Source organism: Thermobia domestica, chromosome 11 (assembly GCF_964235325.1).
Source record: "Thermobia domestica chromosome 11, izTheDome1.hap1.1, whole genome shotgun sequence".
Taxonomy (NCBI): domain Eukaryota; kingdom Metazoa; phylum Arthropoda; class Insecta; order Zygentoma; family Lepismatidae; genus Thermobia; species Thermobia domestica.
In genome coordinates this window covers 116,812,945-116,832,702 of record NC_137464.1, presented here as the reverse complement: position 1 = coordinate 116,832,702, position 19,758 = coordinate 116,812,945, and the positions used below count along the sequence as shown (strand labels likewise).

The following is a 19,758-nucleotide window of genomic DNA, read 5'->3' as shown; positions in this document are numbered from 1 at the left end:
TAAGACAAGGTTTTAAGAAATGTAAACCTTAATCAGATAAAAAGGACTTCAAATTTTTTTCGTCGTTCTTTAGAACTCCGAAACTGTTTGGCGTAGAAATTTGAAATTTTATATAAATGTTATCTTTGAACCTTAGGCGAGAGATAAGATGGCATTTTGTGAATTAGAAACCCTAAGGGAGAAAAAGTAGTATTTTAGTCTTTAAAACAGGCTATTATTACGAATACGTTTAGGTTATATGAATTTTTTTCGAAATCACAACCGAAAGAAACGTTAAATAATGTTTATATTATTTTATTCCTTTTCTTTCAAGCACATTCTATTTGATTGTTGTATCTGAATGTTTGTCTCTTCTGAATTTTTGTTAGATGTAAGTTACTTTTATCATTCAATGATACAAGATATGTTCAAATTGTTTTCTTTTTCACAGAAAGTGGTGATCGCTGCATTACACCAGATAACAAAGATGGAGAATGTATAAATTTAAGAAGTTGTGACCAGTTATTTCAATTACTTCAACAACGGCCATTGCCGCAAAGTACTGTTGATTTTCTCCGTCGCTCTCAGTGTGGTTTCGAAGGAAATTTCCCAAAAGTGTGCTGTGCAATCACCAGACCTCAGCGCCCAACGACAAATCCACCAACCCGACCTCCGCAGAACACTGGTGACCGGCCTGCTGATGTGTCACAGCATCCCAACCTACGCTTCCTTCGTACTGAACTCTGTGGAGTTGTCACTGATGATCGTCTTGTTGGTGGGAATAAGACAGGGATATTTCAATACCCATGGATGGCATTGATTGCATACAGAACACGTAAATAATAGTTTCTTTTTTAAAAATGCTTTTATGTATTTATAATTTTGTAACCATAGTTATATTTGTTACCTAACGTAGAGCTTTGTGTAAAGGTTGACTTTAGTGTTTTGAAAAAGGCATCATAACATGGCCCTGCAGCTGAACACGGAATTCGAAGTCTGGTCTCGCGTACGGGAGGTAGAAGCAATAAGCATTTTACACAGATCGGATCACAATTCTTTTCTTAGGTCTACGATAACAAGAGTTTGCTTTCTCTTGAATTACATGCTCGCAACATCACAGAACGAAGTGTAAGATCAGGCCACGGTATTATTTAAAATTTTGAGATGTGTGTAAAAGGTATGTCTGCGTTTTAAATATCGTTATTCGTTGTGGTAAATAGAAAACTGTGATACGAAGACGTAATTTCTATTATATCATAATGTTTCGATTCGGTAACAAACTTAGCAAATACTTAGGTGGCGATTGTTAACAAATTTACAAATGAAATGTCATAGCAAGAAGTTCACTTTACTTTACCGAGTACAAGTAATATGCGCGTCACTGTTAATATTATGTGCTTTACTGTTGGGTTGGGTTTATAGTGTGTATGTTTTCCAAATACAGTTCGTAAACAAATAATAGATTTAAAAAAAAAAAAAAAACTATCATGAGCAACAGATTGGAAACAAATGATTTTGCCATAAAAAAAATTGTTTTCCTCGATTCGTTTAGCTCGATGAAATTTATCAATTGATACATATCTGATATTTGAATAATATTATAGTTGCACAAAAAGTAAAATTTAAGAGTTAATCGTAATTTTGGGCTATATCTCATCAACCATACTGTACTATTGTCTTGCTAGTATCGTAATGAAAAGCATGATTAATTTATACTGTATTTGGTATCGGTTTCATCGTAATAGGTAGCGTGTTATCGCACAGCATCATTTTTCTTTTAGATTTACAAAAAAATAGTATTTTCCGATTTTCTCGAAAATTACGCGAGAGGATATGTAGTAACTCATATTATATTCAGTTTCCTGAGAACCATCCATTGATATATATCATATCTTTAATTTTTTGTATTTATTTATTTATTATTATTATTTTATTTCTTATTTTATTCTATTTTATTTTGTTTTTTTTTTTTTTTTTTTTGTTAAACGCTAATATTTTTTTAGAATTTCTTTTTATATCCAGAACATAATGCTTAAATACTCAAAAAATAACTTATTCCAAGTAATAACGAATAAATCATCAGTTATGAATTCAATGTTTTGGGCCAATTTGTACTCATTAACTTAATGTGTGAAATAGAACAGGAATTACTGTATATTAAATATGTTCATGTTTAACCCGTGAAATCATTATCAACAAAATTAAAATAAAATTTCGATTTTCTGTACTGATGAAGGTTTAAATATTTTAAAACTTATATATATATATATATATATATATATATATATATATATATATAACTAAGTACTTGATATTTAATCGATATTTTATTCAAGTATATTTTACGTATCATTACATGCTATAATACAAAATACAAATGTGTAACTATCTGGTTCGTGTTAGCTTTGCTTTAGTAATAGAAATAACCCGCTCTCTGAGAAAAACATAATATAACAACATAGTATAACTATTTCACCGATTGACTGAACCCATGATTTTATCAAACACGTTATAATACAAGAATGCTCTCTTGTACTATATTATACTGTGTCTGATAAGACCAAAAGTTTACTTAGTTGGCGAAACTGTTACACATCGATATTTTAATTAAAACGTTGTACTTTGCTCAGAGACTGTGTTATTTCTATTTTGGCAAATATATATATATTTTTCCAACATGTTTCAGGAAACGGAGTACAATACCGATGTGGAGGTTCTGTAATCAGTGAACGCTATATTCTCACTGCGGCACACTGTGTGACTAGCTTACCGAGCACATTTACACTGTGAGTATTTTACTGGAAATAGAATATTTAAAAAAAGAATTATAATGTAAAATTCATTATGAAATACATTATAATTCTTTAATAAGCAAATATAAAACTCTATTTTGCAAATGATTTATAGTGGAAAGATTCTTGTGTACAATCCATTGGTATGTTATAAGTATATGATAAAATTCAAGCTTCAGTCAAGGGTAACAGTGGATCTGAAAAGGTACGGGGACGCATCACGTTACGCCGCCCCCCGTGTCTATCTTTGATCATTGTAATTTTTTTAGAATGTAGGGGGACGCCACAGATATTTTCTGGAAGTTGGGAGACGACGTCCCCCGCGTTCCCCTGCACTTTTATTCCTGGCTTCAATCAGCGGCGGCCGCTGAAGGGGAGCCAATGTGCCGTGGCACTACCACAAATAATACAAAAAATAATATAAATAATATTTGCATCTTATTAAATAACAAACTTTTTAATTTTATGCACAATACTTTACTTGCAACGTCATCATTGCTCACGAGGAGCTGGCTTGAGTCACGCTCAGTGATTGAATGCGCTCAGAATTACTCGCACGCTAGCATTACATAGGCCTATCTCTACTCTGTTTGTGCCAAGTTCTCCCGTGCTCTCCCGACTGTTCTAAAAATGGTTTGTGCGCATGCTCGTTAGTTGGAGAGCAGGAGGAAAGTACGGAGAAATAACTAGCGTTTTGTGCTACGATCGAAGGTGGCTCGAAGCGGGAGATTTGTTTCGTCTTATGTTTTGATGCTCTAGGAAAGGGGGCTTTGATTTGGAGTTAAGTCGCCTGGAATCCTAACATGTGACTCCTGATTCACTTGTTCCTATTGCAGTGTTTCCAAACTAGTTACTTATTACATATCAATATGTACCATCTAAATTTGACCCTCCCAAAAATCGATTTGGAGTTTATTTCGTTATTGTGTTGTCAACCGAGGTATGATCCTTCCCTGATTGAAACCTAAACACATTGTGCGCCTGAGTGTTTGTGGTGTTGAATGTGGTGTGTGTATGAACTTGTCAATTATATATTTTTGCGAAGTTTTGATGCTGAGTATTTAAGTGTAGCAGGGGCGGATCCAGAATCGACTTCTGGGGGGACGGTGGGTTATCATACTGCTACTTAGAGCTACTTTTAACAACTTCAAACTCTTGGATGGGTTTATTTATATATATATAAAATAAGAAAGTTTATTCTTCTGGGGGGGGGGCGATCGCCCCCCTTCCTGGATCCGCCACTGAAGTGTAGTGCTGTTTTCTTCTTCTCTATATTTGTAACTACTTTCCGTGAAACCAGAACAATACATTACGATGAATGCGGCAAGTAATTTAGTGAAATATCCGTTTACATCCCTATAATATGACGACAAACTAGCTGGAAGCAGGAAATTTAGGAAAGCAAATGCCTAATTTAAAATTATGTGTTAAGCAAGTGATCCGTAATAAGGAAAGATTGCATCAATTTAACATGAACATATATTTGAAAAACAGTTTGAATTTGTGGTCGTGATATAGCCAATCCTTTATTTTGTTTTCCGTGTGTTGTTTGGGGAAGGAGGGACGCAAGCTGGACAAAATCTGCTTTATGTTTATAATAAGTTAACTGTAGGCACAAACAACTTCATTCTAAATAACTCTGTCTGTCTGTCTCTCTCTCTCTCTCTCTCTCTCTATATATATATATATATATATATATATATATATATATATATAATATGTGTGTGTGTGTGTGTGACTGTAATAAAATAATATTATTTGTGCCTTTACATGTACTTTTTTTTTTTTTTTTTTTTTTTACGGCTATGCACTTATTTATTGTTACGTTTTGGCACTACCATATCATATACTCACGAGCCGCCACTGGCTTCAGTTATTCATTAATGTAGATTTTGTTCTGAGTTGTCGCATATTTACAGTATAATTTAGCTTACTCATTAACATTTACACATAAATCACTAAATTAAAGAAAATCGCTTTGTGTTATGAACATAAAATAGCACACTAGTCTAATCTATTTGAAGAACAATTTTCGTTTCTGTTCTTTCATTCAACATTCCTTATTCGTTGTTCAAATTCCTTTTTCTATCTTTTACCTATAACTTTTTACTTATTACTATCTTAAACGCCTGCACCCTTTCATCGATCTCTAGAAAATTAAATGGGGAAATATTTTTCTAAAAAAGGAAGATAATTCAAATATTCCGACTTCAATCATTTCTTTTTCTGCAAGTTGTGTTATGTTAATGTTTCCCTCGGTAATAATTTAAGCAGCATTCAGTACTAAGAAATCACTGAAATAATTTCTTCTCTATTTTAATGTTAAAAATGTAAAAACCATCGAACGGAAACAAAAAGTTCTGTATAACTTTTTGTTTCTTTTCCATATTCTTTTCTTTTATCTGTTTCGAAATAGATGATCAACAATAGATCGTTGCAGAATTTCTTCTTAGTTCACTGATGTTCAAGCCCATTTTACTCTAGTGTATACATTCTTACTAAGATAACAAAAAATAATAATAATATAAAATGGAAACGTATTATTGCTATAAATTTAAAGAGTCCTTGTTTGCATCTGAAAGATTCTTAGTTCTTAGCTTATAAAATTCTTCCCTCGTGACTCAACAAAGAGTATGGACATCTATTTGAATTAAAATATGTTCTGCTATAGCTGTAGCATTCATATCCATGGTGAACTTTCCACCTTTTGCAAAATCTTTTTAAGATCAGTTACATTCTGTACTAAATAGCAAATAAAATTGTCTCTATTCTTGAGTTCTTCCATAATCCAGTGTCTACTACAACTTGTCTGGAGTTTTCTTTGTAGGTAACCTCTGCCATTGCTTTGCTATGCATGATCATTGAATATAGCTGTCGCCAATTGTTAGTATTATAAAAATAAGAAAGTGCTTAATCAGGGATAATCAAAAGAAGAAATACTAATACCCTACCCCTGTAACCATCCTACACTCCGAGATTTCACTGTATTCATATGTATTGTATTTGTATCATGTATCACATTCACATACGACCTGAATAACATTCTTTCATTCTATTTCTCAGCGTATTATTACAATTAAATATCCCGTCGTCATAAATCGCAATTTCCATCAGTATGTATCATCATCTTGTATTCCTCACTGACTAACTTATCATCATACGTGTGAAACTAAGTGAACAATCAGTTTGCCTTCCTCTTGTTCTGAAGTTGAGGGAGTTTTGTTCTAAATAAACACTTTTTGTGTAAAATAAAAGCCAAATTCTGACTAAAGGATGTACTATTTAATAAATAATATCATTACAGTTTCGGCCAAGTATTTTGCCTTCATCAGACAATTATCTGATCAATTGTCTGATTATATTTTCTGATGAAAGCAAAGATACTTTGCCGAAACTGTAATGATATTATTTATTAAATAGTACATGCTTTAGTCAGAATTTGGCTTTTATTTTGTACAAGAAGTTCCAAAGCTAGAATGAATAGTATTCAGACTTTTTTTTTTTTTTTTGGCAAGTATTTTACTTCCAATAGCCAATTTTGATGATCCATAACTCGGGAATCAAAGTTCTTCATACAAAAATATTGCTCATGCATACGGAAATAAAGGTCATCCACAACCTTAGAAGGTTTGATAAGGATTGGATCGATTCATCTGATGATATTGAGCGATATATTTTGCAAAAGTTTGACTAAGTCCAAACCCCAACTTTAATGGTTCATAAACGGGATGTAAACTCTGCAAAGGAAAATATTTCATATGTAATGTAAGGGAGTCGGGATCTACCACTTTGCTAAGTTTTATGAAGTTGTGATGAGTTCACCTGAAGACGTACTATATGTATTGTTTTCGTGATATTGATATTTTAAAAGAAAAATCATATAAAGTAAGAAAATTAGCCATGAAAGTCCACTTTAAGAATCTGTTGTCGTTAAACATAAAAAAGAATAAAAAGCTCCATAAAAATTATTAGAGAAGTTTTCTTCGTTCCGGTCCTTAAAAATGCATCAACTAATTCAAACTGCAAATAAAACTTTAATAACTGCAAAATTTACCTAAACCTTTACTATAACATTTATATAAAACCATAATAATATGACATAAACGACGTACATAGACTCGCTTTTTTTTTTAAGTCTTTTAAGTTGAAATTTTAAAGTGTTACTACCTCAAGCAAGCGTATGTGAACGCGAACAATGAGAACTCATGAATGAGAAAAGTTTCACTTATTTCTTTTTTCCGTAAATTTCTTCTTTTAGTATTGTTTCAATTCTGTTAAAAATTCATTTTTAAGGTATTTTCTATTAAAATCTTAATTTGTAAGATTCTTAACAATTTGTTAATGCTTCTTCTGTAAAAATGTTTTTATTGTACGCTTTCAAACAATAAAGCGTCCAGGAAAGACTGAATTTATCTTTAATTGAATTACTTATATTTAATTACTTTACGGTTTCATGTTAGCAGAATATTCTTTGTTATTTTTTTTATTAGTTCCTGAGGGTTTCCATATTCCTTAAAATACAGATTTTAATCATTTTATCCTATGCTCTAAAATGGGCAATTTTTGGTTCAGCCCTGGGATGAATGAATGTTTGATTCTGAATTTTATCTTTAATATAGATCTGTCTAACTATTTCCATGAAATACAACAGGTACAAGAAAGGGATTTAGTTCAATCTTGACCTTAGCAAGTCTCTTAGAAGAAGAGGGTTTTCCATTTTCTTGAAATGGAGTAATCAGTTGTATCTGGGTACAAAATTGTTATGTGTAGCAAGTTTATCACTCAGCACAGCCCTACATAGCAAAACTCAGTGTTCAAAGAACTATTATTATTCATTCTGTTGCCATTAACAATATTATTTTACAAAAATCAATCAATTTCTTCCAAACTTTCTTTGTAGGGTTGGTGTCAGATTAGGAGATCATGATACTTCTACTGATCCAGACTGTCAAGTCTTTAATAGGACAAGAGTTTGCGCTGATCCACCACAAGATTTTGGTGTAGAGAGGGCTATTCCACATCCAGGTTTCTCCAAGTCCACACTCAAAGACGATATAGCTCTTATCCGACTAGATCGACGCGCTGACTTTACTCCTGGTAAGTCGTTTATATTTCAGATTCATAGATTTTAAGGTGTTCAAATAATCACCTTGTTTGCAGAAAGAAGAAGTTACTAGTCAAATGAGAAGGAAGAAAATTAGCTTCTTTTAAAGAACATTTTGAGACGATATCGAAGCATTGAATTGGCTATATATCACAGTATTCTTAATACTGTTATGCTTATAGAATATTTCACGGATAAGGAATTTCATGATTTCTAGAAAATTAGTATTGATAAATTATGTAATAACATTAAGCTTTCAAAGTAACTCTCTATATATAAGTACAACACTAAAAACAATATCACAATAGAGCCATATAAAAGAAGTATTGCAAGATAAATTTATAATTCTAAGTTACTTTTCTTCGACAATCCTGCAAGTTAATAAAGAGAACCCAGGTGTAGTTGAGTGGTTGAAAAATACTAAAAAAGGGTTCATTGTCCATAATACGCTCTTTGTCTTACTACTTTCCTTGATTGCACAATGAAATTTCTTGTACACTTGTAACCTAATGCCATCCAGAAATTGGACAGTGCAAAATATTTGAAAATGATGTCTTTAATTTAGTAAAGATCAAGTAAGTGTAGCGAGCGGGAAAAAGAAGTTTTTCCGAACCTCAGTGATCGTACTGGAAAACTACACTATATTTTTGAGGTAAATACTCGTATTTCAGCTAAAGAGGTCAGGTCATTATGTTGGAAACCAGACTGTGAAACGCCATTAAACCATTGTTATATATGCGTATATGTGCTTCTAAAACCTGCACGAAGATTTCTTTAATGTACACAAGAAAACTCATAAACAACAACTATTTTTACAAATTATTATTAAAATTTATAAATTTTATACTGCAAATCTGCAAAAACATATCCGCCTTATATTCTTTACTAGCAGCGTTCACCCCGCTTCGCTGCGGTCACCCCGGAACGCAATAAACTTTGTTACTTAGATAATTTTTACTTTTTCGCTTTCAAGTGATATGATAAAAACCATAGAAGATTGCAGTAAATGTTAACATTATATCGCCTGTCATTTATGTTAACCCGCCCCGCTTCGCTGCGGTCACCCCGGAACGCAATAAACTTTGTTACTTAGATAATTTTTACTTTTTCGCTTTCAACTGATATGATAAAAACCATAGTAGATTCCAGTAAATGTTAACATTATATCGCCTGTCATTTATGTTAACCCGCCGAGTGACACGGTCATGCGGGTTGCATATAAATACGTTTATTTTTATACCTATGATGAACTAACAAAGGATTTGTACGTTATGGACACTTGAATGGTCAATTATCTCAAGACACTGCTAATTAAAAATTAAAGTGATATGATAAAAACCATCTAGGGTCCCAATCCTAATAACCCCCCAAAAATGAAAGAAATTGGTTCAGCCGTATTAGCGTGATGAGCTAACAAAGGATTTGTGCGTTCTCTTTTATATAATAGATTATATTTAAATAATTTTAGAATAAATTAATTTCATTTCATCTTACAAAGTAGTATCAGATATTCCGGTTTTTGCTTAAATTAATTCAATTCTAGAAGTATAATTAATTTTTTTCACTGTGATTTATTGGTCATCATTTCGCAAACCTCAAAACAAAACTTAGTGGCACTTTCACCAATTAGAAGAGAGGCTACGGTGGCTAAGTGGAGAAGTAATATAAGACATTTCTGATTCAATCCTATACCATGTGAGCTTATAGTAGACATTATGTCTGTGTGTTTTCTTTTCGTTCTCCTGTTCACTATTGTCATTCGATCACAATACACTTCATTAATTATCTTCATCCTTTAGTTCTCAAGGGCATAACATTTCAATGTTAAATTCAAGACTTCGTTCCAAAGTGCAGGAAAACCATGAAAAGTCTCTTCCATAGTATTATAGGTAGTTATAATTGTTACCACTACCTATAATAATAGTTGATCTATAATATTAATTCTACAAAATCTTTTTACTTTTTCTAATAGTTTAAATATAAGGTACTTACATAATTTGTTATTAGAGATCACACACATAAATCAACGACATTGAAACAACTTTCGATCGTTTGCAGATCATCTTTAGTCAAAACAAAGAAATAGGCATGATTAAAAAAGGAAAAAAGAAAAAGAAAACTTTATTCTCCAACTTATTCTTGTGTACCATAAAAAATTCGAAGTATCACACATACGCAGATATAACTCAAACACTTTGCAAGTGGTTCTCAGAAATAGAAAAATCTGAAGTTAAATCAATTCTCTTAACGTCCTACAGTTATTACCTTTATACTAAAAGAATGGAATGATTAATGAAAATGAACGATCACGAAATAATTGGTAGAAGGAAAATGTAGCAGGAAATGGGAGACCCCCCCCCTCCTAAGAATACTCACAGACATTATGTTATACACCACAAACTTACTGATTCATACTAGCTTTGCTATATTCAATAACTTACACTAAAATACAAGTGTTGAGCAAAGCAATGTTTATTATAAAATAATAAAATAATAAATGTGACAGTTTCGGATATCTAACGTGTCCTTCTTCAGACACTATCGAAAATAAATGAAAATGCATACATATAAATAGTCACTGTTATGACAATTTTAAAATTCTTTAACAGACATATATTCATTGTTAAGAAAAAATATTTAATTTCTTTTAACATTATATATATATATATAGTAATTGTTAAGAAAAAAAATAATTCTTTTAACAGGTATATATAACGGAAACACGGTAAATTCTGAACACTGATTGGCTGATCAATAAAGAATCAGCCAATTATAATAGAAGTTGATCAAAATTGAAACTAATCACCAAGATCCTCCCTGGTCCAGTGGAAAACTAAGCTACAAATTAAATTTTTCCAATAACTTGCCCCACTGACCATCAAATTTAAGTCCTGTATTCCAATTCATAACACAGCTTTCCTCTTTTTCAATGAACCTGGCTTCCTTCCACTTTCTTATTAACGTCCTTTGTTCCCTTGTTAACACTTCAATCTCGCACCAATTAATATTGTACCCCATGTCCCTTACATGTTTAAAAATGGCATTTCTTTCTCTTTCCAATCTCACATTATCTTTGTATTGCTTTAATCGTTCTTTTAGTTTTTTCCCGTTTCACCTATATAACAGCCATTACAATCACCACACCTTATCTTATAAACTACTCCTTTCCATCAGCTCCTCGAGGCTTTCCTCTTTCTCTTCTTTCTTCTTCTTCTTTTATCATAAAAGATATGGAGGAGAGGATCGTGTGGATAAGTAGTGACAAAAGAGGACAGAGGAAGACATAGAGAAATTTTACGATCAATTGGAGACCAACGGATATGATAAAAGAAAGCTAAAAATGGAAAGGATAAGAAGAAAGAACCAGAAAAGTAAGAAGAAGAAGGAATATAAGAAAGAAGAAGATGGAGAGGAAGAAAAGAAGCCATAGTGGGGAATAGAAAGTATAGGGGAAGATACTGAGATAATCAAGAGAGTTCTAAAGAAAATAGGGAACGTTTCAACATACAGGAAAGGGAGTAGAAGACTATTGGATGTGCTAAGAATGAAGAAAAAGAAGAGAAAGAGAAAAGCCGAGAGGAGCTGATGGAAAGAAGAGGAGTGGTTTATAAGATAAGGTGTGGTGATTGTAATAGCTGTTAATTAGGTGAAATGGGGAAAAAACTAAAAGAACGATTAAAGCAACACCAAGATGATGTAAGATTGGAAAGAGAAAGAAATGCCATTTTTAAACATGTAAGGGGCACGGGGCACAATGTTAATTGACGCGAGATTGAAGTGTTAGCAAGGGAACAAAGGACGTTAATAAGAAAGTGGAAGGAGGCCAGGTTCATTGAAAAAGAGGAAAGCAGTGTTATGAATTGGAATACAGGACTTAAAATTGACGAGCAGTTAGGTAAGTTATTGGAAAGTCTTAATTTGTAGCTTATTTTCCACTGGACCAGGGAGGGTCTTGGTGATTAGTTTCAATTATGATCAACTTCTATTATGATTCGCTGATGCTTTATTGATTATCCAATTAGCGTTCAGAATTTACTGTTTCAGTTATCTCTGTTAAAAGAATTTAAAAATTTTCCTAACAATGACTATATATATATATATATATATATATATATATATATATATATTAAAAGAAATTAAATATTTTTTCTTAACAATGAATATATGTCTGTTAAAAAATTTTAAAATTTGTCATAACAATGACTATATATATATGTATGCATTTTCATTTATTTTCAATAGTGTGTGAAGAGGGATATGTTAGATATCCGAAACTGTCACATTTATTATTTTATTATTTTATATTAAACGTTGCTTTGCTTAGCATTTGTATTTTAGTGTAAACCACAAACTTACACAACCATGGATTCTTCGCACGATAGGTGAGCGCTCTCTCACTGATCCGCCATATGCACCAAAGATAAAAAAAAATGTTTATATATTTTTCTTAATTACAACAAGTGTTTCTTAAATTCAAATAACTTTAATAACATTATATATATATATATATAATTCAGTATACAAGACTCCTTTCAGTTCGGTTCATTGGATTGGAGTTTACTGTCCCCTTTAGCACCTATGCTATATGAGACGTGGACCTACAGCATAACATGGGATCCGAACCACATTAGCGCTCACCGAGAATCGAATCCGATCTCCCAACTTATCCCTCAGATAATGTATCGAATGTGTAACATAGTTGTTTTGCTACTTTTTTTTAATCATCTTCGAGTATTAGAGGTAGGTAGGCTTAAAATCCCGTTTAACAATGTCATGTCATGTTCCCACTTGTAGCAAATTTAATTTGTTTATAATAGTCTTACAGTATTAATCCATATACAAAATTCAGTATATGAAGTAAATTCTTGCTGTACTTGGAAAACTGTTATATATTCTGAACTTTACTATATATTTGTGTTAATCATTAAAGATGTAATATATAAAATGATTTCATATCTGAGACTGAGGGACACTTTTTTAGAAATGCAAAAATGCAGTACCAGCACAAAGAAATACTTCACGTGTTATTGTAAATAAAAATTTAATATTTCTACGGAAGATGCGTAGCTCATAACTTAATAATGGTAGAGACATGCTAATTTATGTTAGAGTATATACAATTAGCAAGAGATTAATTAAAGGAATCAAGTTAATAGACATTACAAAAGACTTATTCATTTTGAATCAATTTGTAAGATTTTAGTGAGTAAGCGTAAGGTTGAGACTTAGGAATGGATCTCTATAATGAGACGAATCATGTTGAACTCTGCCATAATGAAAACTGGTTGTAGTGAAATTTAAGTATAACCCGATTAATGACTGACTGTACAAGTGAGTATCTGTATGAGTGAATGATAAGCGTGTGGCGAGTGTATTATCAGTGTGTCCTCTGTTCTTACTTTTTGAGAAAGACAAAATGCCAAAGTAGGCACAAGAAAGTCCACTTCTGTGCGAGGAAAAGATTCACTAACACGGAAAACTAAAATATTTCTGGATTCTAAAACTATTAATGAATAAGGATGGTTTGTGTATGAACCTCCAACTCAACACAAATGTTTTTTCAATTACGAAGAAAGAACACAGGACTCTATGTAAACAATACCGGTGCATGAGCGGCTTGTATCAGAGAGCTATGTGAGTAATAATTCCGAAATACTTCCCTGAGAGATGCCGTGGTCTAAGGAATACAGAACGGTATTGTAATTTTAAAAAAAAAGAAAAAAGAAAAATTAAAATCCTTCATAAAGATTAAATTTGCGAATTTCCACTTGAAAATATCATTGGGTATACATCTATTTTCTAATTTTAAAAAAATATAATCATCATAAATATTCAACTGTTCATTCTTTTGAAATATAAATTATAAAATTAGATTCGTAGTACTACTAGATACAATAGAAATACTGCTGTTTTCTAGGTAGAAGTCATTAGTTTCTAATCAATTGCAGTACTACATTAGATAGGTTCAATACAAGAAAGACATTAAGCTGCACAAAAAAAAAGAAAAGAAAAAAAGAAAAAAGAAAAAAAGAAAACTTCTTAATTGAATTCTATTCTTGCCAAGTCAATCCACTCTGCATTTTATAACCAGCCTATATGCTTAACACTTTCACTCCTGGACTCATTAACCATGTAAATTTCAATTTCCCTTTTTTTTTAAACAATATGAGTATCAGGTGGTTAAAAAAAATAGTCATACGGAATTTATGGTAAATATTCGAGTTCGAGATGAGTATAATATTTATTCGTACGTATTGTTGAGTGGAATTGCCACGATATTGCTTCAAACAAATGCTTGTTCACTTACTTGAACAATTTTTTACAACATAAACATAATGAGAAAAATATAAACACTGCTTATTATTGATATTATTGACGAAACTGTTTAAAATTGTATCAAATAAATTGTTTTCACTTATACGGAAAATGTATGAGAAACAAGAGTAATGAAATGTTTGAAAATCTTTAATAGATAGTTTTCTTCCTGGTGTTACAGTACAGTTTGGACCAATCTTCCAAGCTACAAGAAGACATTAACAAGTTTACCGTTAAGTATCAGAAAAGAATATTAGTTTTCTAGGTGCGAGCGTGAATAAGTTTTCCACACAATGGACAACTGACCACAACTCGCACAAGATAACTGAGAGACACATATACAAAATCCGACCTACACTCGGGATCCGTCCAGTTGTATGATATTAATAAAGTATCATGAGTCCCACTGTTGTTTAAGATTGAAAGTGTTAATATTATTCTCCTTTGTATACAGAAAGCTCTCGTGCTCGTAGGTTTTCCGTGCACCTCATATATATTAGTCGTGAAGCAACGTGTTTCGCCCATCTTACACATCTCGACTTTATAATTTACATTGTTAAGTGACTGAATCTACAGTGACTTAACGTTGCGTAGCTTTTTAAATTCTTCCATGTGTTCATGTTTACGCGCAAAACATTGTTTCATAAACCATCAGACTCTGTTCTTCTGTGCACATCACAGATTAACTTTTATATCCGTTCAATCCGACGGGCAAAATTATGGTTTCATAACTTTTTAGTTTTAACTTATCCAATATTGGTTGCGAGGATAAAAGGTTATGTACAGAATAGTAACATGTATTTCCCATCTTTAATTTACTTTTTATATCCTCTTGGACTTACAAGTTGTACTTTCGTTACACTTCGTCTAAGTATTTAAATTAACTCCCCTTCTCCTACATTATTATGATTGATTGGATACTTTCGTAGACACTGTTTTGGGGCCCTGTTACCAGGGTTTGAAAAAACCCGGGTATTTTTTGAAAAAACCCAACCCACCTGGGCCCATGTGGGTTTTTTCGGGTATTTTCGGGTTTTATTGGTTTTTTTCGGGTTTAATTGGGTTTTTTCGAAATATTTCAATCTCTTTGGGGTAAAAATGTTAAAAAATGATTTATATTTCATGAGTGTCATTGTCACAACTTGCAACAACTTTCTATTAACTGCTGTTTTGAAAAAATTGCCGCAATTTTGAAGTTTTATATTGGATCGCCGAAAAAATCTATATAGCAAATTTAGAATGTCTTGTGCTTCTACCCTCAAAATATCAACTTAAAAAGTCCGAAAATTGCACCTTGTAGCATGGATACTCGCTATTTTGAAAAATAGGCCGCCATTTTGAAATATTATGCCGCCAAAATATATACAGCTAATTTAGTATCTCGTGCTTCTACTTTGAAAATTTCAACTTGAAAGACCTAAAATTGCGCTTTGTAGCGTGGATATCAGCAGCGGCGCAAATTTGTCTTCAACATTGTTGGGACGGGTAAGACTATATATATATATATATATATATATATATATATATATATATGCGATGTACAAAATATTTATGAAGGCGAAAAACAATGCTGAGGAGGATTACCCATGTCGTCCCAATGTTGAAGGGATGTTCCAAATATGATCATTCCCTGTAGACAGTTTTCAATGTTGCCAGTCTGATTTTAAAGTTGTAAAGCAATAATAATATCGTCATATTTTATGTCTCCTGTGTGGAACTCCGGGACAACATGGGTAGGGGACCAGAGTTGTTTTCAACACTGGCAGGCGGTCAGATTTGAGGCTTATTCTGGGAGGTATCAATTTCATCTCACTTTCCTTTGTGACAGTTAGACACAAATCATCACATTTCTTCCTAAAAGACACATTTTCAATCGGATTATTGAGGGAGACAGTTCCAAGATTGTAGGGGATATGTCCCCATCATCCCCCCGGGATTTTCGCCAGTGGATATAAGCTATTAAAAAAAAAGCGCGCCATTTTGTAATTTTACGTTGGTATGCTGCCAAAATCTAAACAAAAAATTTAGTGTGTCTCTGGTTTGTATCTTGAAAATTTAAAAGACCGAAAGTTGAACACTGTGTGGTAAAGGCAGACAAACGAACAAATGTAGATCGAGTCATCCTAGGAGCCTCAGTGATGTTCGCCAAATATGAATACCAAATAGCTATATTAATTTAAAACAAAGACATAATTCATCAAAATGTCTTAAATATTTTTCAACGTAAAATAAATGGTCTTATTGTTGAAGTTCACTTTCGATGCTTTGCGCATTCAATTACGGGAACTACCCGAGCACTTGTTGCAAGACCGTTCTTTTCCAAAAATTAATTTAAAACAATTAACAAAGATAGGCCTATAATTCATACTTTATAAAGTAAATGTTTCAAAATGTCTAAAATGAAATGAAATATCCTCCAGCGTAAAATAAAGACTTTTATTGTTGAAGTATTCACTTTCGATGCTTTGTGGATTCAATTTCGGGAATTTCCCGAACATTTCTTTCACGATGGGTTTTCCCTGAAAATGCAGCTTGCTTTACTGTACATCGAAACTTCCATTAATACTGAAGTTTGAATGCAGAACTTGAAATAGTAAGCGTTACGTAGTCTTCGGAGCTCCGAGCATTAAGCTTCTTAATTTTGACAAGAATTTTTACGCTATTGCTAGTGTTGATTCTACAGAATGCTTATTTGAAGGCTAGCAACAAATGACTGAACTTAACTACTGTTGTTGGAAAATCAAATTTTACTGAATACTTTTGTTACCATCAAAGGTAAGAAATAATACTAATAGTTTTACTAATGTATTTACATATTTACTGTTAGTACCGGCCCCTATGACCTTAAACCCATCAACGTATGAGGGATAACGTCCCTCGGCGGCGCCGAGTCAAAAGCACAGTATTCACGGAAAGTATTTTCTAAAATATACAATCGCTTACTTTACTTCAAATAGGCTATAAGCATAATCCACACATTAATTTGTTCTACAATTATCTCAAGCTAAGGTTAGTTTTTTTTTTTATTAATTTATTCATTCATTCATTCAGTGCAGTTAGAGTTTTATAAAGGTCTTATATTGAATATTGGTGTCTATCTTAACATGAAAGCATATAATTCGCCCAAAGAAAGTTTAAAATCTAATAAAAATAACTTTCAAGGTGATCACCTTAGTTGTACCAACAATACACTAACAAAAATGTCAAAAACCCAGGTGGGTTTTAAGATGGGTTTTTTCGGGCTGGGCCCACTTGGGCAAACCCTGCCTGTTACCAAGTACTTTTGTCTTCTCCACATTTATTTCGAAACCGATTTCTTTAGAAACTGCCAGAATAATGCTCAAGAGCTCTTATATTGACCCTAATCACCTGCTATCAAAGTTACATCGTCTACGTGTCTTGTGGATTGTAACAAGTTTGAGGTTGCAAGTTGTAAGTTTAAACAGTTAAAGGAAAAATAATCTTTAAGAGAGTTGTAAGTTATTGGAAACTGTTGTTTATCAATGTTCATATTCTTCGGGGTATAGATGGAAGATAAAATCTCGTTATAATAACGTTCAGTATGTAACTAACAGAATCATTATAGTTGTAGGCTATATTGTACCAAGATTCGGAAGAACTGTAAGCATTTTGGTGGTTAATAAAAGAGCAGTTTAATGAGATACAGAGTGATGTGTGATTCGGTAGTAGTTTACATCCTGACAATTTGTTATTCATTCGCTACTACTACCTATTTGGGTGTCTAGTATCCTAGTTTGGCATTCTTCAAAATACTTTGGTTACTAGCATAATTTGGTAGATTTGTTGTACTCGACTTGGAAAGAATAGATAGAACCTCAATTGTACGTAACAGTATACAAGAAACTGGTTCGGTTTATTTAGTTGCTATTTTTAATTTTTCTAATTGAGTATTCTAAATTGGAATTGAAAAATAAGAGCGTGTTTTCTTGCTTCATACTTTGTCATAAATCCTGAAATCATCAGACATGTTCCTTCTTATTTTCACCTTACTTATTGTTTCGCTAAGACATGCTTTCACGAATCTTACAAGCTTCTTGGAGATTCCGAATTCTTCGGAGACAGTCATAGGCTTTCCTTACAAACAGTTGGTGAGCTGTACTATAATAATCCCACTTTTTCTCTAGTATCTGTCTCGCATAGAAAATACTAGAGTCTAGTGTTAACCTATTACATCTCAAAGCACATTAATAATCCCGATTATCCCAATTATTTCATCTACATAGGGTTAACCGTGCTACAACGACGTTGAACAAGATTTTATAGCAAATTGGTAATAACTAAATTCCTCTATAATTATTGCAATCCGTTTTGTTCACTTTCTACCATATTAAGAAGATTAGCAGTGTTCCTCTGTAATTAAAGCGATTCCTTCCATCTTCAATATTTCGTCCAGAATGGAATTAGCTCGCAAAGACTTGTGGTTCTGTAATAGTTTAACAGCTGCTTCAGTCTCAACGGTTTCCCAACCTGTCGTTCTGCAATGTGCATATCATTATACTTCTCGCGCTCCACACGTAATAATAATAATAATAATAATAATAATAATAATAATAATAATAATAATAATAATAATAATAATAATAATAATAATAATAATAATAATAAAATTTTATTGTCATTAAGCTATACATAGCAATAGACAACGTCAAAATGTGATATAATATTGATACAAAAGTATAAATGAATAATAATCAATAACGAAATGACATAATAAAATGAATGACAATAACGATACGCATAAATTAAATACTAGCTCAACACGAAATTAAATACGTTACATTTCTATTGAACGTTTAAAATACTCCTGTAAAGAATAAAAGGGCGTTGCAACTAACCAATTGAACAACTTACTTTTAAATCTATCTATATGTTCGTTTGTTGCAGGCAACTTGTTATTCAGTTTTATCCCGAGTGTCTCAATTCATTACTATTTAACGATTAGAACAGTCGTTGATGTGGAACATTTATGAGTTTATTGCTTCTAGTATTGTACGAATGGATGTCTTGTCTGAGTTGTAAATTTTGATGATTACTTTTTATATAGAGGAGTACTGTGTAAATGTATAGATTGATCATTGTCATAATTTTAAGACTGATAAACAAAGGTCTGCCATGAGCTTATTTGTCTGCGTTTTAAATAATTCTGATGGCCTTTTTCTGTACTAGAAGAATGTTATTAACATGGTAATTGTTGCCCCAAAATAATATACCATACAAAATTACACTCTGAAAATAATAATAATAATAATAATAATAATAATAATAATAATAATAATAATAATAATAATAATAATAATAATAATAATAATAATAATAATAATAATAATAATAATAATAATCTGATCTCACATAGTTATCAGGAACACGATTTTTTAGTTGCTTTAACAGACATATTACCTCTTGAGAGACTACCGTTAGCTTATCAAGATGCCACTTCCATCTATTCTCGGATATACTAGGTTTTTCCTATTCATACCCTGAACAAATATGATACTTATCCCTTTGTACAAATCCTTTATGTTTCTATATTTGCACACAATCTTATTT

The 19,758-nt window shown here is 32.1% G+C and overlaps 1 protein-coding gene and 1 long non-coding RNA gene across 5 annotated transcripts in view; one reads left to right on the top strand and one right to left on the bottom strand.

Annotated features, from left to right (window-relative positions):
- The window catches only part of LOC145664384 (uncharacterized), a 338,163-nt gene that overhangs the window by 276,632 nt on the left and 41,773 nt on the right, over positions 1 to 19,758 (bottom strand). The window lies entirely within an intron of this gene.
- Positions 1 to 19,758, top strand: part of LOC145664383 (melanization protease 1-like) — a 59,711-nt gene that overhangs the window by 30,094 nt on the left and 9,859 nt on the right. Inside the window, exons 2-4 of the mRNA XM_081731046.1 lie at positions 431 to 814; positions 2,666 to 2,765; positions 7,672 to 7,868. Of these exons, the coding sequence (XP_081587172.1) occupies positions 431 to 814; positions 2,666 to 2,765; positions 7,672 to 7,868 (681 nt within the window). The remainder of the gene's footprint in view (positions 1 to 430; positions 815 to 2,665; positions 2,766 to 7,671; positions 7,869 to 19,758) is intronic.